Source organism: Gopherus evgoodei, chromosome 1 (genome assembly GCF_007399415.2).
Source record: "Gopherus evgoodei ecotype Sinaloan lineage chromosome 1, rGopEvg1_v1.p, whole genome shotgun sequence".
NCBI lineage: Eukaryota > Metazoa > Chordata > Testudines > Testudinidae > Gopherus > Gopherus evgoodei.
The window spans coordinates 1,097,834-1,123,193 of record NC_044322.1 but is presented as its reverse complement, the minus strand read 5'-3'; the positions used below and the strand labels follow the sequence as shown (position 1 = coordinate 1,123,193).

At 45.9% G+C, this 25,360-nt stretch overlaps 2 protein-coding genes across 2 annotated transcripts; one reads left to right on the top strand and one right to left on the bottom strand.

Annotated features, from left to right (window-relative positions):
- The first annotated feature begins 649 nt into the window (after nt 1-649).
- LOC115648041 (olfactory receptor 52K2-like) lies at nt 650-1,588 on the top strand. Its single transcript, XM_030555136.1, has one exon. It carries the CDS (start codon nt 650-652, stop codon nt 1,586-1,588), a length of 939 nt encoding a protein of 312 aa, XP_030410996.1.
- A 6,250-nt stretch (nt 1,589-7,838) lies between these two features.
- LOC115648036 (olfactory receptor 52N2-like) lies at nt 7,839-8,777 on the bottom strand. Its single transcript, XM_030555122.1, has one exon. It carries the CDS (start codon nt 8,775-8,777, stop codon nt 7,839-7,841), a length of 939 nt encoding a protein of 312 aa, XP_030410982.1.
- Nucleotides 8,778-25,360: the final 16,583 nt, after the last annotated feature.

Sequence of the window (25,360 nt, the reverse complement as noted above, 5' to 3'; positions counted from 1 at the left end):
TAAAGGCAACAACCCCAGTCTTTTCAACCTCTCTCCATATCAGTTTCACAAGGCCCTTGATCATTCTTACTGCCCTTCCCTGAATCCCTTTAGTTCTGCAATATCCTGGGTGACAAGGGTGCCCAGTACTACACAGAGGAGACCACAGGAGGGTGAAGCATTGACTGACTGATCTCGTGACACTGTATTTGCTGTATGATTTCCCATCCCACTCCTCCTAGAGCTCAGTGTTTTCTGAGTTTCTGTCCATGCTTGCACAGTGAGCAGGGTTTCACTGAGCTGTGTACCGTGACGCCCAGATCCCTGTCATGAGCTCATACAGTTAAATTAGAATCTTGTGAGGTGTTAGGCAAAAACATTGGCATAAACACTGCAGTTATTAACATCAACATTTATCTGCCAACATGTTGCCCATTCACCTGGCTTGATTAGCTCCCTCTGAGGACTTCTCTGGGCTTGACTACAATTGAAATAATCTCTATAAATGTTCCCATCTACTTCTCGACCCCTTTCTAGACTGTTAATATAGTAAATATTTTATATTTCAATTTATTATTTGCTATAAAGTGTGTAATCCCCCTTGCTGTGCTTCACTCTCTTCACAGGCACATTGAACATTTCTGAGCTCAAGCAACACATTGAGAACTTCATGGCAGCTTTCAACCTTACCCTCTCTGACCCTTCAACATTCATCTTAATGGGCATCCCTGGCCTGGAAGCTGCCCACATCTGGATTTCCATCCCTTTCGCTATGTTCTACATTATCGGCCTGTTGGGAAATTTCATGGTTCTGTTTGTTGTAGGCAAAGAGCAGACCCTGCACAAGCCAATGTACCTGCTGCTCTGCATGCTGGCACTCACAGATATCGCCACACCTACTTCTGTCATGCCAAAGGCACTGTGTATATTTTGGTTCAATTTGAAAGGCATTACTATGAGGGGCTGCCTTACCCAGATGTTCTTCCTTCACACAGTTGCTGTTATGCACTCAACCATCCTCGTGACAATGGCCTTTGATCGCTACATTGCCATATGTGACCCTCTGAGATATGCCACCATCCTCACCAAAGGACGAATAGCTAAGCTAGGGTTTCTAGGTGTGATCAAAGCTGTTCTCTTCATTCTGCCTATACCCCTTCTCGTGAACACATTGTCATTCTGTTCCAACCGTGTTATCCCCCACACACACTGCGAACCTATAGCTGTGGCGAAGATATCATGTGGAGATATTACAATCAACAGGATGTATGGCTTAGCGATAGTGTTTGTAATTGTTAGGTTAGACCTGATGTTCATTGCCCTGTCCTATGGTCTAATCATCAGGGCCCTCCTCAGAATATCCTCCAAAAAAGCCCACCAGAAAGCCCTCAATACCTGCACAGCCCACATCTGTGTGATGATTACGTATTATACTTCTGGCTTCTTCTCCCCTCTCATACATCGGTTCGGCCAGGGCATTGCTCCCCATGTTCACATCCTCTTGGCTGACCTCTATTTCCTCATCCCCCCCATGCTCAACCCTATTATTTATGGGGTCAAAACCAAAGAGCTTCGTGACAAAGTGGGAAAATACACCTGCACAATGTGATCACTGGGGACATTGAATTTAGCCTGTGTTATGAGAGGGGGAATGGCTATGTCCTTGATAATCAAGGGTGCTCTGTCCCAGTTTGACTGAACTCAGCATTGTGTGGGGTTCACAGTCTGAGAAGCTCCTCATACCTAATCTCTCATCACTTCATCATCCAGCACTGCTCTCTCCATTTCTGAGTTCCCTCTCTCCGACCATCGCCTGACTTCTTTCAGCATGATCCATCAGCCCCCATGTCCTATCCCCCTTCCACATGGCTTTTCTGTAACTCTTACATTACCAACTCAGCTGCTACTGCAGTTTTCTGATGCAAAGTGGATCTCCATTAGTCCTTGCGTGAACACGGTTCTTCATCAGTTAGATGAACAGAAGCTGCAGTTTGAGAAAGGGGACGATAACTTTAAGAAACTATCATTTGTATAGAGTTATGATGAGCGAAATTTACCTGATTTTTTTTCCCGTCCAATCCTTAAAGAACCCTGGAGGATAAACCAAATAAAGGCTGACTGTAGCAAACTAACTCAACACGATATGTGGACACTGACTACCATCACTGAATGCTATTAGAAGTAAATACTATAATAATGCTAAAGTTGTTTTTTCATTATAAATGTTTTGGGCTACTTTGGGGCTTTTTTTAACGCCATGTTTTGATTGAAACACCTGCCAACCCTGAGTCGGGATACAGGTACCAGTATTTAGAATTTGATTGTCATCTCACAAGTGTGTTGCTAATGTGAACAAAAGCCTGTTGTGGCTCGTAGCTTTTTTGTTTTTTTAAAATTAAATCTGTAGTAGGTGTGTAACAAAAGCTTTCATCTGTTATTTTATGTATAGACAAATTTGTTAATAAAAAAATCTTTCTTTGAAGAAAGCGATGGGGCTACTTTCAGGTGAGTTGTTAAATGACTTTGGGCTTCTAATGCAGTGGAAATCTGGCAACCCCAGCCAGATCCTGCAGCACTGCAGAGCTGAGGCAGAGCAGAGCAGCTGGGGAGAGTAAGGTAGGGCCATGGGATGAGGGCCCAGCAAAGGGAGATGTCACCTGACAGAAGGGCCTTCAAGGTCTGACTCAGGGGTGGGGACGGGACTTGAACACAGTGTGAGGGCAGATGCTGGGAAGAAGGGCCCTGCCACCTAAAATCTGTAGGTTCTTCTGGCCTTCTGTACCCGTGGGTGCCACTCACAGTATCTTGTGGATATCTTCATTATACAAACTCCCTCTCACTCCCCCACCCCCCAGCCATCTTTAGCAGTGAAATAGCTCACATGGTTACTCTTTCAATTGTCTTTGCTGGGCTTCTGTGGCAACACCCTGATAGGATGTACAGGGGCACAGCAATCCTCACAGGCTGTCTGCAAACGACCGAAGGCCAAAGGCAGAAATGATACGAATAGTGGAAAGTGTATTTGGTATGTGTGATAGGTGCTGGTCAATCAAGGTAAAATGCTGCAACTGTTGTACTTAGCTCATGATAGGAGAAATTCCTTTGCAAATAGAATCTCTAAAAACTTTAGAGGTTTTTCTTTTTTTAAATGATAGCTGGCATTGTGGTGCCTTGCAGCAGAGTCCTGGGCTAAAATAATCAAAACTTTGCAGCTATAAAGCAAAGTTAAGTGTGAGCAAGAGGCAGGCTCACAGAATCTATCAAGAACAGAGCTGATATTGCAGAAACACACACTGCTAAGTAGTGTTAGGTTTAAGAATATAGACACAAACACATTCCAGAAAGGTGGCACTAGAACACCTCTACAGCAAACACACTCCACAATGAGCATAGGAACACGCTGATCCATCTTAAAGAAAAGGTCAGGGATAACAGCATAATGGATGGAGATGTCCAAGGTACTGTGCAGTCCCTGGATACGTCAATGGTAGACACCCTAATACTTCAAATGGTGCCATCCTGATACACCAGGAGCAATATGGGACTTGTTCAAATTGGTGTATAAAAATGTATCTCAGAGGACGTGTCTTTCTCTGGTGTAGGTGATAGTGGAAAGTCCTGCCACTAACTGAGCTCGTCCATTGCAACAGGCCTACACGTATTAGTGTATCTGTAACAGCTGAGCAGGGCATTAGGACCACACTTCATTGTCAATAAACCTGACCAAATCCCTTCTCTACGAACTGAGTCCGTGGATTTATTGGGAAGATCAGTCGGCGCTGGCTGTAGGGGCTATGTGGCCAGAGTCAGATCAGCACACAGCAAGAACATACACACACAGCCAAACATCTGCAAACAGTGCACAATGTGTAACTGGCAGAGAACTGGTCCAACTCATTGAGGCACATCAAATGGGCTCAGCTGAAATTTTAGTCTTCAGCCCTTGGAATCAGTGTCCAGGGTGAGCCTGGCTCAGAACCTCATCGAAGCATCAGAACCTCAACAAGACGTCAAATCCCTCCCCAGCTGCCACCTGTGCACCCGGGTGTGTTGTCCCCAGCACTGGAAACCTAACAATAAACCCCAGCCAAACCCACAATTCCCCCATGCAGCAGCTGCACACATGCTGAGCCGGCGGAGGAAACTGTTCCAAAAGGGGCTGCGGCAGGCTGGAATTGGGGGAATCCTCATTTCCACATCATACCTAAAACCCTGCTAGCAACAAAGCATTCATCTGTAGAATACATGGGGCTGGAGCGGGTTCATGAAGGAGGCAGCCAGGCATGTCACTGATGACCAGCATGGGCAATTCACCTTGTGTAGTTTAGGCAGAGCTGCTGTGGAGCGTGCCCAAACATCTGGTCCCTATTTTACTCCTCACAAGTAAAGAAACACCCGTTAAAGCATCACAGAGACTTGGGAAAGTACCAAAGCTCTCAGATTCTAGCAGAGACTTTAAGCTTCTGAGGTGGATCCTGCATTGGAAGAACAGAGCTGGGTGATTTTTCATAACACATGGATGATCCACATCCCATCTCAGGAGGACACAGAGACTATTGGATGGGGGATTCTGAGACAATAGTCTATATAACTCTCTTGCATTACCCCCATGTCCTGCACTTCAGCTTTGCTTTCTTGCTGGAGCCCAGGCCAGTGCTCTGTCTTGTCAGGATTTTTCAGAAAGTGTTTCACAGAGTGAAATTTTGGGGCTATTTTATGTAAAACCTTGACAAAGAGATGTTAATTGTTCCTGGTCAGTTTCAAGGAGAGAGAACCATACATCTGTTAATGGAGATTCCCTACATCCTAGGAAGGAAGGAAGGCTGGATGATGGTAAAGTACAAGTAGGATCTGATGAGAAACAGTCAAAGGGAAAAGATTCCCATAGTGAATGGCAATGAACATAGGGTAGGTTCAGAAATTAACATAGTGAAAGAACAAGCTAAAATTTACTTAGCAAGTTAGATACATTCAGCAAACCAGTGGTTTTCAAACTGTTGTACTGGTGACCTCTTGCACAAGCAAGCCTCCGATTGAGACACCCCCTTATAAACTTCCAAAAATATTTAACACAATTATAAATGCTAGAGGCAAAGTGAGGTTTGGGGTGGAGGCTGACAGTTGTGATCCCCCATGTAATAACCTCCTGTGGGGTCCTGACCCCCAGTTTGAGAACCCCTGCAGTAAACATATACAGTTCTTTGTCTGGCTTGCTATTTAGTTCCTTACCCTCAGATGGGGGAACTGATATGCCATTTATCTATGCCAAATTTTCCAAACAGTCATACTAACTTGTGCTAGCGAATCATACAGGATACAGACCTGTAGGTCCCTTGCAATATAGCCAAATATTACAAATAATTATTGTTTTGAATAGCATATACTGGAATTCAGCATAAACAAAACCCAAGAAAATAAAATAATCAATTAAACCAATTAAAAAAAAACAATAAAAAAAACTGATAGCAAGCTAGCAAACTGGCCTTATGGGCAGAGTTCCCCACTAATTTTAGGCATCTGGGACAAAACTTCATATAAATGATAAAAGCTAAAATATGTAGCTTTGGGGAGTGCACTTTCTGTGTAAAGTGAATGTAACATTACTGCACAAGATGGTTTTCCACAGCCTGGTATCCTATATAACCTTCTTTCCTATACATTTTATTATGGGATTATACACTTTTACCCCGATATAATGAAACCCGATATAACACAAATTCAGATCTAATGCAGTAAAGCAGTGCTCCGGGGTGGCGGGGGGGAACTGCGCACTCTGGCAGATCGAAGCAAAGTTCCATCTGTTCCGGTGGCCCCTACCACCTTCCCTGGCCTCCTCGCCTCCTGTGTTCCAGCCCCTTTCTCGAGCGCCAGCAGGCACAGCAGCCGCAGGAGTCCCACAGCTGGTGTAGGAGCCATCAAACAAAGAGCAGAGGCGTGCAAATGGCAGAGATGATTAATTGACGTAAAGTCCAAAGAAGGAGAGAAAGTGAACTAGGGAGATTAGAATAAGCAAAGTTGTGTCTCAATCTTGCTCATTTACATTGGAATATGACAAGAGATTTTCATTCTCAGAGTACAGTGAGCAGGCAGATGCAGTTTTCTGCTTTCCTTGCAGACAGTTTTCCAGTGGTTTGAGAGACCTTGCTGTGATGGGCTGGACACCCTGGGATGTCACCTGGTGTTCTGGGACACCACTGAGTCAGAGTCTTCTACTAGCCTGGGACGCCCTTTAGCCATGTCTTGCTGAGCCAGGCACTAAAGCTTCTTCTAGCAGAGTTTACAGGCAGGGCCACCCCTGGCTTCAGTTATAGACACTGAGGTCAGTTCTTGAAAGATTCTGTTTAAGGGATTTGTCACAGCACCCAGATGTCCACTCTCCTTTGGAGAACAAACCCAAAATTATACGAAATCTGCCTCTTCCCTTAGTGTGGAAGAGAATATGCACAGTTTCTCACCGCCGTAGTTTGAAAGCTCATAATCTGGGTTATATTATAAACAGGGGCTGCTCTGGGTTATATTATAAATCATGGGCCTTCAGCGGCGCTCCTGTGGGTGGTCCACTGGTCATGCAGATTCAGTGGCATGGCTGCGGGAGGCCCACCAGTCCTGTGTCTTGGGCTTCCGCGCAGCCGAATTAGAGACGAAGCTGCAGGACCAGCGGACCTCCCACAGGCAGGCTGCCAAAGGCAGCCTGACTGCCGCCCTCACAACGACTGGCAGGCCGCCCCCCGTGGCTTGCCACTCCAGGCACATGCTTGCTGTGCTGGTGTTTGGAGCCGCCGCAGATTATAAACCAGAAATAAATTTATTAACTATGGAAAGGCGTATTTTAGGTGGACAAAGAGATAGCAACTAGAACAAAGCAGGTCACTAAGGAAATAATGCAAGCAAGCGATCTAAACTAGATTCCCTAAAGAACTGGATCCAAATAATAATTTCTCACTCTAGTTTCTGTTTCAGGAAGAGTCCACTGCCAGATTTCCACTGCGTTATTTTAACAAAGTCACTTAAAAACTCACCTGAAAGTAGTTCAATCTATTTCTTGAAACAAAGTTATTTTTATTCACACATTTCTCTATACATAAAATAAGAAATGAAAGCTTTTGTTACATACCTTCTACAGATTTGACTACAAGCCTAAGCAGGATTTTGTCCACATTAGCAACACCTCTATGAGATAACAATTAAGTTAGACTCAAAAACCCCAGTACTGATGCTTGCATCCCGATTGACAGATGGCAGGTGATTCTAACCAAACATGGCAAATGGCAGCATTAAAAATGACCTCAAAGTAGCCCAAATCATTTGTAATGAAAAAACAATAGCATTATTATATTATTTATTTCTAATTCCATTCAGTGATGGTAGTCAATGTCCACGTTTTGTGTTGAATTAGTTTGGTACAGTCAGCTTTTTTTGGTTTATCCTATAGGTTTCCTGTAGGATAAAATAAAGAAAACCAGATACATTTCATTCACCGGACAACTGTAAAATTGATAAAGAAGCTGAGCATTTTAGTTTCTTACTTTTCTCTTCAGATTGCAGCTTCTGTTCATCAAACTGATAAAGAACTTTGTTCACATAGAGACTAAGGGAAAACTACCTGATTGTGTCAGCGCCATGGAAAGGCTGATGCATGACAATGAAAGAAGTCAGGTGATGTTCAGAGAGTGGGAACTCAGCAAAGGAAAGAAAGCAGCACTTGATGATGGAGTGATAAGACATTAGGTGTGAGGAACTTCTCAGACTGAACTTCCACAATGCTGAGCTCAGCCAAATTGAGGCAGTGCACCCTTGATTAAGGAGGAGATAGCTTTTCCTCTCTTGTCACAATGGTTTGAAATCAGTGGCCTAGGTGATCACTGTCTGCAGATGTATTTGCACAATTTCTCACGAAGCTTTTTGGTTTTGACTCCATAAATGATAGGGTTGAGCATGGGGGGGATGAGGAGATAGAGGTCAGCAAAGATGACGTGGCCGTGCAGAGCAATGTCCTGAACAAAACGCTGTGTTAGGTGGTAGAAGAGGCTGGGAGTATAATACGTCAGCATCACACAGATGTGCGCTGTGCAGGTGTTGAGGGCTTTATGATGGGCTTCATTGGAGGACATTCTGAGGATGGCCTTGATGATCAGACCATAAGACAGGGCAATGAACATCAGGTCTAAACCAGTGACTAGAAACAGCATCACCAAGCCATATATACTGTTAACTGTGATGTCCCCACATGAGATCTTTGCCACAGCTATAGGTTCACAATGCGTGTGGGGGATGATGCGGTTTGCACAGAACGGCAGCCTGGTTAGGAGCAAGGGCAGAGGCAGAACAAAGAGAACGGATTTGATCAAACCTAAAAGCCCCAGCTTAGCTATTCGTGCATTGGTGAGGATGGTGGCATATCTCAGAGGGTTACATATGGCAACGTAGCGATCGAAGGCCATTGACATGAGGATGGTTGAGTGCATAACAGTAAACATGGGAAGGAAAAATGACTGGGTGAGGCAGCCATGCACAGTAATGGTTTTCAAATTGAACCAAAATATGCACAGTGCTTTTGGCACAACAGAAGTAGAGCTGGTGATCTCTGTGAGCGCCAGCATGCAGAGCAGCAGGTACATTGGCTTGTGCAGGGTCTGCTCTTTATTTACAACAAACAGAAGCATTAAATTTTCCAACAGGCCGATAATGTAGAACATTGCAAAAGGGATGGAAATCCAGACATGAGCAGCTTCCAGACCAGGGATGCCCATTAAGATGAATGATGAAGGGTCAGAGAGGGTGAGGTTGAAAGCTGCCATGAAGTTCTCACTGTGTCAATCGAGCTCAGAAATGTTCAAACTTTCTGTGAAGAGAGAGAAGCACAGTGAGGGGGATTACACACTTTAAAAGAAATAGTAGGGTAAATATTTTATAGTTATTAACAGTCAAGAAAGGGGGGTGAGTATTGAGGTGCGAACATTTATATATGACATGAGATTATTTTGGCTATATTCAAGTCTAGAGAAGTCCTCAGATGGAGCAAACTATGCCTTGTGAAACCCTGCTCCCAGTGCAAGCATGGAGAGAAACTCAACAAAATGTTGGATCCAGGAGTGGAATTGGGAAACCATACAGAGCATACAATGCTATGAGATCAGCCAGTCAAGTTTCACCCTCCTCTGGACTCCTCTGTGTCATACTGTTACCGGGGGTTCTTTCAACCCAAAGCTCTTGGTAACTTTTACTCTGTGCGAGGTGGTGTCAGGAAATAAATCCAGGGAGACACGGCTGTCCGACCAATAGATGTGGCACAAACAGGACAACACAAGCGTGCTTTCACTTAAAGCTAAACTTTACTTAAGTTTAGTCTATGCTAGGGGGGCAGATCGATCTAAGTTATCCAACTTCAGCTACCTGAGTAACATAGCTGACGTTGACATATTTAGATCGATTTACCGTGGTGTCTTCACTATGATGAGTCGACTGCTGCCACTCCCCCGTTGACTCTGCCTGTGCCTCTCATGGAACTGGAGTACAGGAGTTGATGGAAGAGGCTCAGGAATCAATTGATTGCACCTAGACTAGACATGATCACTCAATCCCCGCTGGATTGATCGCTGCCTGTCGTTCTGGCTGGTAGTGAAGACATACCCTTAGTTTCAAGCACTTACACACGTCCGCAACAGGTTAGTAAAACACCCTCAGCCCTTGATAATTGCCAGAGCTGAGTGTGGATCTTGAGTGACACAGCGGCAGGTTTCCGGTGGCCAAATCTTCCGTCTGCTGGTGGGGACTGCAAGATGTATCCAGAAGGAGAGTCCAAACAAGTCTGAAGGAGTCCCACTACCTCAAACTTTTCCCCCTTATTTATATATTAGTAATACAAACTTGTTAAGCAAGTAGTTCCAATGGGCAAGCAAGAGGCTCCTTCTGATTATTGATTAACCAGGTGTGGGTTTTTCCAGAGTCTGCAGTTTTGAGACACCAATAGACATTCCTGGGGCACATCCTGCTCTTCTAAAATTCACATATCAGCAACTTCAACATAATTCTTATCAGGAAGGACGCGGAGTCAAGCTGCCCTTTCTGTGGCACCCCAAACCCAGTCCCCTCCTGCCTTGGTCAAGCTGATATTGCTGAGTGGCCAATTTACAGCTTGTTGACTAGGCCGCCTTTAACAATAAGCCATAGTGGTTTCAAGCACTTTACTGGTTTGCCAAAATCTCTCCATATAGTACTGTGCACCCTTCTCACACAGGATATTGTTTTGAGAAGGACAATGAGAATAATGAAGGGCCCAGGGAAACTGTCGTATGGAGAGTGGCTGTAAAGACTGGGATTGTTGCCTTACGAAATAGTTCAATAATAATATATGGAGATATACTTATCTCCTAGAACTGGAGGGGTCACTGAAAGGTCATCGAGTCCAGCTCCTTGTCTTTACTAGCAGGACAAAGTACTGATTTTGCCCCAGATCCCTAAGTGTCCCCTTCAAGGACTGAACTCACAACCCTGGATTTCATAGATTCATAGACTGTAGGACTGGAAGGGACCTCAAGAGGTCATCGAGTCCAGTTCCCTGCAGGATTTAGCAGGCCAATGCTCAAAACATTGAGCTATCCCTCTCCACAAGGGAGGGGACATAAGAAGTCTAAGATGGGACATGAGAAAGGTCTATAAAATACTGACTAGTAGAGATCTGATTGAGAATGTGGTCTCCCTGTCTCATAAAACAAAATCAAGCGGACATTCAATTAAACTGAAATGTGGCAAAAACAGAATTCTTTACTTAAATATTTGTTCTTCACTCATCGCCTAAACAGACTGAGGAACTCCTTACAACAAGAGGGGGTTGAGGCCATGAGATAAGCAAGAATCATGAAGAGTTTGGACATTTCCATGAATAATGAGACTTTCCAGTGACCTAAATATTTTTGAAAGCCTCTACACACATATGTTTCAGAGCACAAGCCAATCTTTAGTTTTTAGGCATTAAGGTCACAGCCTCTTGATGGTCAAGTCATCCCACCACATTCACCTATTACTGGGTTTTTTACACCTTCTTCAGCAGCACCTGGGGCTGTCACTGTTGGAGAGAAGAAACTGGACTTGATTGACCATAGGTGTGATTCACAGGACCATTTCTATGATGCATAGGAGCCAAGTGTCCACCATGGAAACAGATATTATCATGCTAGGCTATGACCTCATGCACAACAGAATGGACATGAAAGGTACAAGGGTATTGGTATTTAGGGCTACACATGTACATGTGTGTTTTGGTGAGACACTTTCTTGCAGACAGCCAGGTTCACCTGAGACATAAGTTACAGATGTTAACTGACAAGTGTAAGCAGAGACTTTTATCTGCTTACCCTTCTCATGCCAGAATATTGATGAGATGTTACAATGACAAAAAAAATTGGAGGATGGTAAATAATAAGAGGAGAGTTCAGTGTTTCAGAGCAATCTGAATTGGTTTCTAAACTGGGTCGAAGCAAACAATACATGTTCTAATATAGCTATGTCGATATATAAATCTGGGAACAAAGAATTTAGGTGACGCTAACGTGATGGGGGACTATCTTGGGAAACACAATGATTCTGAAGATTTGGGGGTGAGAAGGGATAATTAGCTAAGCATGACCTCCCAGTGTGACCCTGTGGCCAAAACAGCCAATATGATCCTGGGATGATAAACTCATAGACTTTAAAGTCAGAAGGGACCATTATGATCATCTAGTCTGACCTCCTGCACAATGCAGGCCACAGAATCTCAAACACCCGTCCTGTAAAAAAAAACCTAACCTATATCTGAGTTACTGAAGTCCTCAAATCGTGTTTTAAAGACCTCAAGGTGCAGAGAATCCTCAAGAAAGTGACCCGTCCCCATGCTGCAGAGGAAGGCAAAAAATCTCCATGACCCCAAATATGGCAACCAGCTAAAGCCTGATCATGTTGGGGATATCAAGGTGAGGGAACGAAGTTATTTTACCTCTGTGTTTGGCACTGGTGCAACTGCTACTGGAACCCTCTGTCCAGTTCTGGTGTCCGCTTTTAATGATGGAGATTGATACACTCTAGAGTATTCAGAGAAGAATCATGAGAACTAGTAAAAGATTAGAAAACCTGTCTTATAGTGATAGACTCAAAGATCTCAATCTATTTAGTGCAACAAAGATGGTTTGGGGGTAATTTCATAACAGTCTTTAAGTACCAGGACAGGGAACAAATATTTAATAATACGGAGGTGTAACACGATCCAGTGACTGGAACTTGAAGTTAAAGAAATTCTGACTGCAAATAAGGCACATATGTATTACACAGTGAGAGTAATTAACCACTGGAACAATTTACCAAAGGTCTCAGAGGATTCTTCGTCACTGAGAAAGTTTAATTCTAATTTGGATGTTTCTCTAAAAGATCTTTTCTAAGACTAATTTTTGGGAAATTCTGAGGCCTGTGTTATACAGGCAAGAGCACAATAGTCCCTTCTCACCTTCGAATCTACGAACATGTCCCTATGGGGCAGCTGATGGCATTTTGCCTGCAAGTTAGTTCCTGAAATTACTGAAGGCATTTTTTCTATTCAAGATCATGTTGAATTTAGCCTCTTGTGGAGAAATTCTCTTGGAAGTGTTATGCTGGTTGTGTATTTCATGAGCAGGAGGAATCCCGTGAGGCACGGCATGGGTGAATGTTTTAGATGAGAAAAATAATGACTTGAGCCATGAAACCTCTGCACTGTGGAGTAAATGTACAACCCTTGCTATTAATGACTAAGAGGGGTGGTTGGCAAATGGTCCCAGAGCATCCTTTCTTTACCGTCTCTGTCCAAGTGGTGCACGTATTCGGTCAGCTACCTGGGGGTTTCTGCACATGGGAGTTGTATTTATCTAGGCCCTCACATTTCCCATCGTTCTGCTCTCATCATGTAATGTGCCTACTTCCCAAAGTGCAAGTTGTTCCTGTGTAGCAGTTCTTGAAGCACCCTGCAGTGAGTGTGGGTGTCACAAGAGAAGCTTCACAGGTGCCTACCTTGGAATTTACCACTCATGAGATTTCTCAGCAGTGAGACACAGTCACTGATGACCCCCGGCCAATGGACCCCCAGTCTGATTGGAGGCACCTCACCCCCTTCAGGGGAAGAATTGTGGGGAGTGTGACCTGGCTCAGAGGTTGGGGGAGCCAGGGATGACGGGGAAGCATGGAGAAGACACTGGTGACCAGTGTGCTGTTGGAATTAGGGCAGTCTGGAATGGGGAAGCAGACTGCAAACAGGGGGTCAGAGTATGACAGGAGATTGAGCCAACTGAGGAGCACAGATCAGGCATTTCACCAGTGGGAAGATGAACTGAAGTTACGTAATTAACATTTAACAACCACCATTGGAAACAAAACTGAGTAAACTTTCTGACATTCATGCTGCAGTTCTGTGGTTTGGCAAGACAAAGAGACTCTGACATTCACCCCCAAAACATACTCCAGGCCAAGAAATGTCCTGCCCTGTCCCCACAAACCCCAGTGCTGTCTGCTCATCCATGTAAACCCTGCTCCTTGTCCCCATAACCGTCAGTGCTCTCCACCTGCCCATGTACCCTTCGCTCCATGCCCGAGAACCTCTAGCGCTGGCTCCTTGTCCATGTAGATTCCCCACCCTCACAGCTTTCAGCCCTGTCACACAACCCCTCAGCCAAGACCAAAACCAAGTGCCAGACCCCACAGTGACACTAGGGAAAAGGGGGAGATCTGCCGCAACAGCCTTTCTGGGGGAAAAAGAAACCGCAGCAGCAGCTCAGCCTGTGCAACGGAGAGAGGAACAGACCTGGCAGAAGGCAGAGAGTACAGGAAGATTAAAAGGAGCCAGTGTGAGCAATAGCTCATCAAAAGGACACAAAGCATTAATGTATTGCAGCCATTAGAAACCCAGACACCCTTCCTGAGGCTGCTTTTCCATACGAGCAATTGCTGATCTTACTATGAGGCATTAGTGGGAGATGGATGGTCCAGATGTGGGGTGATGTCAGAGACAATCTGCTACTGTGCCACTGTGATCTAGGTGCTGCACGTCTCCATGCCCCCATATACACACACAGACCTGGATGTCCTCTGGTGAGATTTCCAACCCTGCCTGGTTTTCTCTGAGCCAGAAACATGGTTTTATTTTTACTGCCTTTCGGTTCTTCTCATCCTTTCCAGAACCAGAGATGTAGTGGGTACAGAAAGAGCAGACTCCTCTCTCCCCCACAAAAAGAATTGTTCTTCTAATTGTTCTGAACCTCTAAGCCTGTGGGTTTGAGATTTGAGCAACTCTCCTGTCAGTTCTTCTGTCCAAATGAGCTCACCCATCCTTAGAGGCCATGGGACGCCTCCAGTTGAAGTCACTGGAGGATCATGATGGTTGTAAATCTGACCATTTATCTAAGCCCCTGCATGTGAATTTAGGGTCCTCTCAATGGGCCAGAATTTCATCTTTTAACCTGTTTATCTTTCAGCTCTGAGCTGTGGAAATTACAGACACTGGTTCTGCTACAGAAAGCCCTATTCTGTTAAGGTGCTCAAAGAGTCTGAAGTAACCCCCACATCAGGGTTATGTGAAATTCTGAGACCAGATATGAAAGATGTGGATTCCAAAACAGAATGGACCTGATTTTGCTTTAAGGGAAGCCATTGTCAATTTGGAGTGACTGACTGAAGGCAGAATGTGAGAGCAGAATCTGGCCAGAGTGTGACCCATTCTTGCAGTGAACCCTCTGGTAACACCGATACCCACGGCAAAGGCTTTGGCTGAACTTCCTAAAAGGACAGTGAAGTTGCTGAATTGGAAAACTTGAGCGAATCAGAAAAGAACTACAGAAAGCTACTCAAACAGATAGAAGGACAAAGTAAGAGACAAGGAATTGATCTTAAAAAAAATAATTGTCTAAACTATTTCTAACACATTTGTAGTTCCAATTTTACCAAGTAAATCCCTTGGCGTTTCTCATAATACTGAACAGTCCAAGTAGCTGTCCTCGTGAATCCCTGCCCAATGGTTCTTGATTTGAACTCCAAAACAGTTCCTTAGCCCTCACCATTAACTTTAAAGCAGAAACAGGCAACTCACCAAAATCCTGCTCAGAAGAGAGAGGAAATAAACTTTCAGTGACAAGAATGCAGAGCCCTGAGAATCAGTGTATGAATCTCACATCTCTGACACTCAGTGTGCTGGGCAGCGACCTTTATCATTTCCCTGTACAGTCCCTGCAGATGCTCAGATTGGCCAGGACTCCCAAAGAGTTCCCTCAGCTCCATGAGCAGCAGGAGGGTTAAAAAAATAGACCTCAGAGAGCTTCAGCCTGACAGCTTCCCCTAGGAGCGATGAAATAATTTGCTGATGACGGGGACTCAGATTGTCAGGGCAAACTGAAATTCATTGCCACCCTCTAGAGGCCAAAGAACAGGATCTTGAATTGATGCAGGCCGAAGGGCATGGAAAAGGTTTTCTTTTCTCAGGACTCTGACATCAAAGGTGCTTCCCACTAACCATTTGTGAGGTCTAACGAGGATGCATATCTATCAGCTCTGTACTGTTCTAACCACTCATCTGCTCTCTGCACCAATAAGCATCACATTTCAATACTGTGTTGATCTTTCCAAAATGGATTCGGAAATGGGTTTTTCTATCTTACTGTAGAACTGGTACCATGGGATTTCTCCACTCACTGTGTAATTCCTTCACTACTCCCAAGGCCAAAATGACCTGGAGTTCATCTCACAAGGTATCCCACATTTTATGGGAGATACAGCGACAAAGTTTGCCTGATGTTTTGCCCTGGGCCATTTGAGTGTGGTGTTATTTGAAATAGGAATGCCTTGCTGGGGCGAGTACATAGTGATAAGAGATCAAACAAGTCCTATTGAACTACCTAAGGGCTTATCTGAGCCACGCAAGTACAAACAGCTGACACCAGACATTAGAGGACTTTCCCTTCACTCTCTCACCTGATTCTTGTCACACACACACAGAAAGCAGAAGACCAGAAGTCCCAAGTGCAGGCAATGTGATGTTTATTCACGTTAATGTCCAGCAAGCACATGTACCAGAAATCTGAGACCGCAGAACCTTGTTTCCCAGTGTCCCTTTTCAGCTCTGATGCCACAGAGCCTCTACCTGTATCCTCCCTTCTCAACCTTGATGCCATAGAGCCTTGTTTCCCAGTATCCCGACCTCCCCCCTCCTTGGCACGCATAATTATCTTATCTGTTCCATTATACCAACAAATCCATGTGACCAGGAAGAAACAACACACGCAGTGTCTTTGTCCTTTTGTCACATGCATTGGCAAAAGTTATAAGAATATATAGATATAAGATTATCAAAAATCATACGGTCAAACAAGACCCAGAATTCTGACTCAGATGAAGATACAGGTCTGAATCTTACATAGTCACTAGCACGTCTAACACTCCACTTGATTTTTGTTTCTCTTTTCCTCTGGGACCCTGCTGCCCAGGTGTCCCGGGAAGAGCATAGGGCATAGGGTGGCACATTTCCTGAAAGCACCAGGTATTAAGGTGGAATGTGTTGGTGCTTCATTTGCCGCACTATCCCCTGTGCAGGATGATGTCCTGCACCTTCCCTCATACACACATACTGCAAGTTTTCAAATTAGAGTTCCAGGCTTCCCACAGCAATGGGCCTGAGAAGGTCGGGTCTGGGCTATCTGTTACACTACGCTGGAGGGCCTACATCGCTTTATGTGTTACAATTAGCAGTTGTGCTTCATGGATCTGTGCCCTCCTTAAACACCACAGTACACATTGCACAATTAGTATACGTACTAAGAGGTCAATAGCTATAATAATCCACAGTCACACTGAGAGCCCTGACCATTGTAAAATTGTCCATCACCTAGGTCACCACCAGAAGCTCTGCTTCTCCTCTTTGGACAAGGTTAAGATTCTTTTAACACTATTCTGGAGAATAAATTATAAATGTGTCCAATTGTTGGCTGGTCCATCCAGCTGCTCCTGCAGGCTTTGTGTGCTTTTGTTCATGTCATGAGGGCTAGCTCAGTGGTTTGAGCATTGACCTGTTAATCCCAGGGTTGTGAATTCAATCCTTGAGGGGATAATTTGGGGAACTGGGGTAAAAAACTGGGGATTGGTCCTGCTTTGAGCAGGGGGTTGGACTTGATGACCTCCTGAGGTCCCTTCCAACCCTAATATTCTATGAATATTTACATAATAATATAATTCAGGAATCAGCAATCTTTCAGATGTGCTGTGTCAAGGTTTAGCTTGCTGGCAATGCATTTTAACACATTTAGAAGGTCTCTTTCTATAAGTCTATATTATATAACTAAACTATTGTATGTGTAAGCAGAGTCAGGATGAGCTCTACCCTGACATCTGGTGGTGAATTATGGCGAGTGTGGAAAAGAATTTCACAGGCTGATCGTGTTTGCATAGGCACACCCACTCTGCCTAGCATAGCCCACGACAGTCTAAAATGGTTATTTTCACAGCTGTGGGATCCCCAATTTCTTTTTTATTGGGGCAGGAGGAATAAAGTGTTGTCACCCTGATTAAGTAAATGAGGAACTACAAAACTTTTTTATGATAAAGGGTTTCAGTATCAACTAAATAACACTTGCTAGACAAGGGATATGGGTTTCAAAACCCAGTGAATTGAGAGAGGCTGGGGATAGATATCTGTATCTGGTGGGATAGGTGCCTTGTGTGAGCTGGAAGCACCAATTCCACCTATTCCTCTCTCCACTGTAGAATATCAAAGTTGATTTTTAATTCCATTAAGAATCTAGATACAGGTTACTGAGCTGAACTCACCATGGGCCAATGGTTCGCTAGCACTGGGGCTCCCCTACTGTGAGCTGAAATCACTAAAGAGCTGGAATTGCTGAGCTGAGATCACTGTGCTAAGTAATGGGGGAGCGTGAAGCTATACTGTGGAACAGAGCAGCTGGCAGAGCAGAGTGGAGCTGAGCAGTTTGTGGGGACAGCTGGAGCGGATCACGGGACAGCTGGTGGAGCAGAGCAGCTGGCAGAGCGAAGCAGCTGTGGGACTGGTGGAGCGGCCCACAGAGTGAGTGGAGCTGAGCAGTTTGCAGGCTTGGCTGGAGTGGATCACAGGATGGCTGGTGGAGCAAAGCAGCTGGCGGAGCGGAGCTGAGGGGAGCGGAGCAGTTTGTGAGGAAGGCTGGAGGAGCAGAGTGGAGTGGCTGGTATAGCGGAGCAGTTCGTGGAGAAGGCGGAAGCAGAACCCCACGGAGAGGCAGGGCAGTTGGTCCCGGACCACGTAAGGTGCCCCTTCTAGCCAGGCAGTGCGGGGGACCTCTGCAGATGGACTCTTTAACTCTGGGGCTGCATTGACCCGCGACAGAGACTTTTGGATTGTGGGACTTTTGGGACTGTGGGTGATCTTTGGGTTAATGGACTCTAGAGACATTTGGGTTATTGGACTTTGGAGTCTTGGGGTGATTTGGGGGTTGTTGGACTCAAGAGCCCAGGGAGAAGGACACGGCCCAATTTCCTGGGGTGGGTCTTTGCTCATGGTATGATCTATGAACTCTCATTGAGGTGCTTTCCCAATTTAGTGCTTGTTGTTTATCTCATGTAATTAAACCTTTTCTGCTACACCGAGACTCTGTGCTTGCGAGAGGGGAAGTATTGCCTCTTCGAGGCACTCAGGGGTGTGTGTAAGATTTTTCCAGGTCACTGGGTGGGGGCTCGATCTGGTTTTGCATTACGTTGTAGGGAAGGGACCCCTGTGTATTGAACCCGGCCCTGCTGCTATCAATCCGGCCTGGCAGAAGGGTTACAGATGTAAAGTAAACAAGGTTTTCAAAATGTTTAAGAAGCATCATTTAAAATTAAATTAAAATGCTGAACTTACACCGCCAGTCTGCTCAGCTCGCTGCCAGCCTGGGGTTCTGTTCACCTAGACCAGGAGCGGGCTGAGCAGGGCATGTGGCTGGGACCCCAGACTTGGGGGGTGGGGTTCAGGGGTCAGGGCAGAAGGCTGGGGGAGGGGGTTCAGGGATCAGGGCAGAGGGCTGGGGTGTGTAGGGGGTGTAGAGCAGAAGGCTGGGTGTGGAGGAGTCATGGCAGAGGGATGGGGCTGTGGGGGTGCAGGGCAGAGGGCTGGATATGTGTTGGGGTGGTAGGGAGTGCAGGGCAGAAGGCTGGGTGTGGGGGAGTCAGGGCAGAGGGATGGGGCTGTGGGGGTGCAGGGCAGAGGGCTGGATATGTGTTGGGGTGGTAGGGAGTGCAGGGCAGAAGGCTGGGTGTGGGGGAGTCAGGGCAGAGGGATGAGGCTGTGGGGGTGCAGGGCGGAGGGCTGGATATGTGTTGGGGTGGTAGGGAGTGCAGGGCAGAAGGCTGGGTGTGGGGGAGTCAGGGCAGAGGGATGGGGCTGTGGGGGTGCAGGGCAGAGGGCTGGATATGTGTTGGGGTGGTAGGGAGTGCAGGGAAGAAGGCTGGGTGTGGGGGAGTCAGGGCAGAGGGATGGGGCTGTGGGGGTGCAGGGCGGAGGGCTGGATATGTGTTGGGGTGGTAGGGAGTGCAGGGCAGAAGGTTGGGTGTGGGGGAGTCAGGGCAGAGGGATGGAGCTGTGGGGGTGCAGGGCGGAGGGCTGGATATGTGTTGGGGTGGTAGGGAGTGCAGGGCAGAAGGCTGGGTGTGGGGGAGTCAGGGCAGAGGGATAGGGCTGTGGAGGTGCAGGGCGGAGGGCTGGATATGTGTTGGGGTGGTAGGGAGTGCAGGGCAGAAGGCTGGGTGTGGGGGGAGTCAGGGCAGAGGGATGGGGCTGTGGGGGTGCAGGGCGGAGGGCTGGATATGTGTTGGGGTGGTAGGGAGTGCAGGGCAGAAGGCTGCGTGTGGGGGAGTCAGGGCAGAGGGATGGGTCTGTGGGGGTGCAGGGTGGAGGGCTGGATATGTGTTGGAGTGGTAGGGAGTGCAGGGCAGAAGGCTGGGTGTGGGGGAGTCAGGGCAGAGGGATGGGGCTGTGGGGGTGCAGGGTGGAGGGCTGGATATGTGTTGGAGTGGTAGGGAGTGCAGGGCAGAAGGCTGGGTGTGGGGGAGTCAGGGCAGAGGGATGGGGCTGTGGGGGTGCAGGGCAGAGGGCTGGATATGTGTTGGGCTGGTAGGGAGTGCAGGGCAGAAGGCTGGGTGTGGGGGGAGTCAGGGCAGAGGGATGGGGCTGTGGGGGTGCAGAGCAGAGGGCTGGATATGTGTTGGGGTGGTAGGGAGTGCAGGGCAGAAGGCTGGGTGTGGGGGAGTCAGGGCACAGGGATGGGGCTGTGGGGGTGCAGAGCAGAGGGCTGGATATGTGTTGGGGTGGTAGGGAGTGCAGGGCAGAAGGCTGGGTGTGGGGGAGTCATGACAGTAGATGGCACCACACACCCAAATGGCACTACCAGAGAGCTTACCCAAGCAACCCAAGTACAAATGGAGGACATCAGTCAGTTTCTGACCCCCCAAGTTCACACCACCTACTGGAGTATGAACCCATAATAGCGTGTTTCACTCTGGAGGGGTCTGCACATTGTAAGCTCATTGGTACATTTTGCCCTCCGCAGGAAGTGGGAAGGAAATTCAACAAGCCTGTGTTAACCATGCTGAGATTTTCCCCAGAAACTTCACTCAAAACCACAGTGGTTTAGATAAATCAGAAAATACATTTAACTACAGAAATATACATTTGAAATGATTATATGTGATAGCATAGAGATCAAAGCTGGTTACACAGCAAATAAACAAAACTGCAAACTAAGCCTGATGTATTAGATTCAGCAATTTCTCACCCTGGCTGGTGATACAAGAAGCACTCCATGAGGTTTCCATACACAGGTTAGAAATCCTTTTGGCCTGAGACCAGCAGAGAAGGGCACATCAGTTTCCATGGCTCCCAGACTGAACCCCAGTCATACTCATACCCACTGGAGCCCAAATTAGTTTCCCCGGCATATGTGACACAAACATGGGCGAGGGACTGTAGCCTGAACAAAAGATCCAGATGTAGCAGTTGTTTGATTCTTTTACCACTGTGTTCTCACCCCAGCAGAGCACAACTACCTAAAATACCACCACACTGAGATAGCCCCAAGGCAACAGATTAGGGAAACTCCAAAGCTGTTCCCTCATAAAATGTGGGATACCATGTGAGATGAACTCCAGATTGTTTTGGCCTGGGGACTGGTGAAGAAATCACACAGTAAGTGTGGAATTCCCATTGTGTTAGTTCTGACACAAGATAGCACAACCCATTTCTGCATCGATTTCCGAAAGATTAACACAGTATAGACATTTGATGCTTATCCGATGCAGAGAGGAGATAAACTATTTGAAGAGTTGAGACCTGCCAAATATATATCCACTTTAGATCTCACAAAGGGATACTGGCAAGTACCTTTTATTCTAAATTCCTGGGTGAAGAAAGCCTTTTCCACACAGTGGGCTTGCATCAGTTCTGGATCAAGTCATTTGGCCTTCACAGTGTGAAAATGCATTTCAGAGGCTAAAGGCCTGGATATTACAATGTCATGGGTGACATGCAGTAGAACATTGCTCTGATTAATTGAAAATGAGGTTTGATCCCATATCTTGTGGCAGCAGTCCCACACATAGTGCAGATGGCAGTACATTACACACAGAAACTATAGGCCATCGTCAATTGCTAGGCTGAAGAGTCTGCAAGACTGTGTTTGCCTGACAATCTGAGCCCCTGGTATCGGCAAATTATTTCTTCACTCCCAGGGGAAGCTCTCAAGCTGTAGTTCTCCAGGGTCTAATTTCTACTTCTTCCACTGCTCACGGAGACGAGGGAATTGTCTGGGAGTCCTGCCAACCTGAGACTCTGCATGGACTGTACAGGGAAGTCAAGAAGGTCACTGTCCAGCATAGACAGTTTCAGACATGCTATATTCGTATGCTGATTCCCAGGGATCTACATTACCATCACAAACACCAAGGGATTTTCCTGATATGCTTGGAACAACAAATGTTTTGGAAATAGTTTAGACAAATATTTGTTTTTAAGATCAGTTCCTTGTCTCTTACTGTGTCTGTCTCAATAGCTTCCTTTTTAGGGCTGTGTGGTTTTTCCTCTGGACATCCCACCTAACGCAGAGAGAAAAGAAGTGTAATGTGGCCTTCTGGGTAGGGTGTATGTGCATATCTCAGATTGTAACATAACATAGGCCACGCTGCTTCAGATTGATTCTGACACTTTCTCCTGTCCAGACCATTCCTCCTCCAGTGAGCAGGCCCACTGCAATCTTGTGGAAACCTCAGCAGTTGGCAGCACAGAAAAGCAGCCTCAAAAAGGTATGTCCAGGTTTCTAATGGGCTGCAGTAGGTTAAAGTTTTATATCTTTTTGAAGAAGAATCACAGACTCATAGAACTGGAAAGGACCTGGAGAGGTCATTTAGTCCAGTCCCCTGCACTCACATCAGGGCCAGCAACATTTAGACCATCTCTGAAAGATCCTTGTCTAATCTGCTCTTAAAAATCTCTAATGATGGAGATTCCACAACCTCCCTAGGCTATTTATTCCAGTGCTTAAACACTCTGGCAGTTAGGAAGTTTTTTCCTAATGTCCAAACTAAACCTCCCTCACTGCAATTTAAGCCCATTGCTTCTTGTCCTGTCCTCAGAGGTTACGGAGAATATTTTTTCTCCCTACTCCTAGTAACAACCCTTTAGGTATTTGAAAACTGTATCATGTCCCCTCTCAATTTTCTCTTCTCCAGACTAAACAAACCCAGTTCTTTCAATCTTCCCTCAGAGGTAACATTTTCTAGACCTTTAATAATTTTGTTTGCTCTTCTCTGGGCGCTTTCCAATTTGTCCACATCTTTCCTGAAATGTGGTGCCCAGAACTGGACACAATACTCCAGGCAAGGCCTAATCAGCATGGAGTAGAGTAAAAGAATAGTGTTTGCTTTTCTTGCAACAGCGTTACATTGTTGACTCATATTTAGCTTGTGATCCACTATGACCTCCAGGCCCCTTTCTGCAGGACTCCTTCCTAGGCAGTCATTGCCCATTCTGTATGGGTATTCACACAATTATTCACACTGGCTCCTAGTCTCAGCATCCTCTCTCCCTCCCACCAAGTTTTTCCCTTTCTCACACACTGCACAGACTGAGCATCTGCTGGGGTTCCCTTCACCCCTGCAGATGCAGTTCAGGCTGATCTCCCGCTTTTCCCTGGTGCAGGCAGACACTGAGTTTAACCAGTGGAAAGACAGGTCATATAAGATGTCACTGGAAAAGTTAAGATTTTCTGAATATGATTATCCTATGTGTATGCATGTATCATTTTTGTATCTGAAGTTATGAATCTTGATTATGTATTCGTATTTCAAATGTATTTACACCTGGGTAACGCCCATTAGACAAGATAATTTACTCTCGATAGCTTGTTGAGAAGGGCCTATTCAGCACAATGAGCCATTAGGGAAAATAAAACTTGTTTTCTATTTTAATCTAAACCCAGGGTGCCTTTAGGTGAAGTGTCTGGGGCCCAAATCTCAGCTTGGTTACCACAAGTGTGCATTGTCCTCCCCACACTGAAGGAAGGGTGAACTGGGTAACAAATTCATGCTGATCAGAGTCTGGCCCAGGGCAAGACAATACAGCTCTGGGGTTCTAGCTTGGGGAGCTGGTGGTTATTTTGGCTGTAGCCTCTCTATTGTTTGTTTATGCAATGGCTAGTCAGGGAGCCTTCATACAATTGCAGCTGGGTGTGTCCCTGCCTGGAGGAATGTTGGTGGAGGTGCAGGACTGGGATGGGGTCTGCAGCTTGTCCCAGTAACACACTGAGAGAGGGAGCCTCAGCTGGTGAGTCAGGGGGCTCAGAGGTACCCTGGTTCCACGTGGCTCCTTGAGGGAAACACATCACACTTTGTTCCTCAGCTGCTTCATTCTACCATCATATTCTGACCCCCTGTTCATACTCCCATTCCCCAGCCTCTGCTGCCCTCATTCCAGCTCAAGAACTGCCATCCTGCTGCCCATTCCCCTGGCTTGGTTAGCTCCCTCTGATGATTTCTCTGGACTTGACTATCACCTAAATAATGTGGTGCCTTCTGTAACTTTTGCCATCTCATTGTTCAATCCCCTTTCTAGATTGTAATAACTATAAAATATTTACCATGCTATTAATTATTAATTGTGTAACCCCATTTCTGTACTTCTTTCCTTTTAGCGTTTCTAAACCTGATCAACCATCTCAGGGAACTTTTCAACCGCACCTCCTCTGACCCTTCACCATTCATCCTAATGGGCATCCCTGGCCTGGAATCTGCTCATGTCTGGATTTCCATCCCTTTCAAAATGTTCTACATTATCAGCCTGTTGGGAAATTTCATGGTTCTGTTTGTTGTAGGCAAGGAGCAGACGCTGCACAAGCCAATGTACCTGCTGCTCTGCATGCTGGCACTTGTAGAAATCAGAACATCTACCTCCATTGTGCCAAAGGCACTGTGTATATTTTGGTTCAATTTTAAAGGCATTACAGTGAGTGGCTGCCTCACCCAGATGTTCTTCCTTCATGCGGGTACTATGATGTACTCAGCCATCCTCGTGACAATGGCTGATTGGTGCTGCAAATCTGGGAGGCAGGAGAAGTGGAGCAGTGACCACACACTCGGGGAGGAACACTGTAAAAAAAATTGGGGGCACTGCTTTTTGGCGCCCCCAAATCTTGGCGCCCTGGGCAACTGCTTAGTTCGTCTTAAAGGTAGCACCGGCCCTGCATGACCTCGCCCCAGCATCTTCTTTATCCTCAGGGAAGGCCCTTCTTCCTGATGCCTCAGTCCTCTAGCAGCACATCCTCTCACTCCCAGCTCCTTACAAGCCCCCTCACTAAGTGAAGTGAGGTCCTTTTAAAACCAGGTGCCCTGATTAGCCTCCCTGTCTTAACTGATTCTAGTAGCTTCTTAATTTCACAAAAATTTCCTGTGCAGGCAGAGGCAACAAATTAAAAAACAAATAAATAAATAAATCACTACAACAACAGGAAATAATTAAAAGGGGAAATTCTCCATGTAAGAGTCCAATTTGGACAGAACTAAAAGCTTCAGAAAATTAATAATTGACAGTGAATTTTAAACAAATTAATAAAACTACCCCTGCCTTGGCACCAATACTAGCAAATTTGCCTCAATAATATGCAGTAAATAAAATAACAAACCAAGAATAAAGCGGGTACCTAAAAAACTCCAAAGAGAAAAGATCATTAACTTGTGTCACTCTATGGCTCTCCAAAGAAAAATGCTCTTTTAAAGGCAAAACAAATTAACATAGGGCCAAAGGTGCGCAAAAAAAAAATAATTAAAAAACTGCATAAGATGTGCAGCAAATAAAAACAAACCACCAAATCAAAACCCTTGT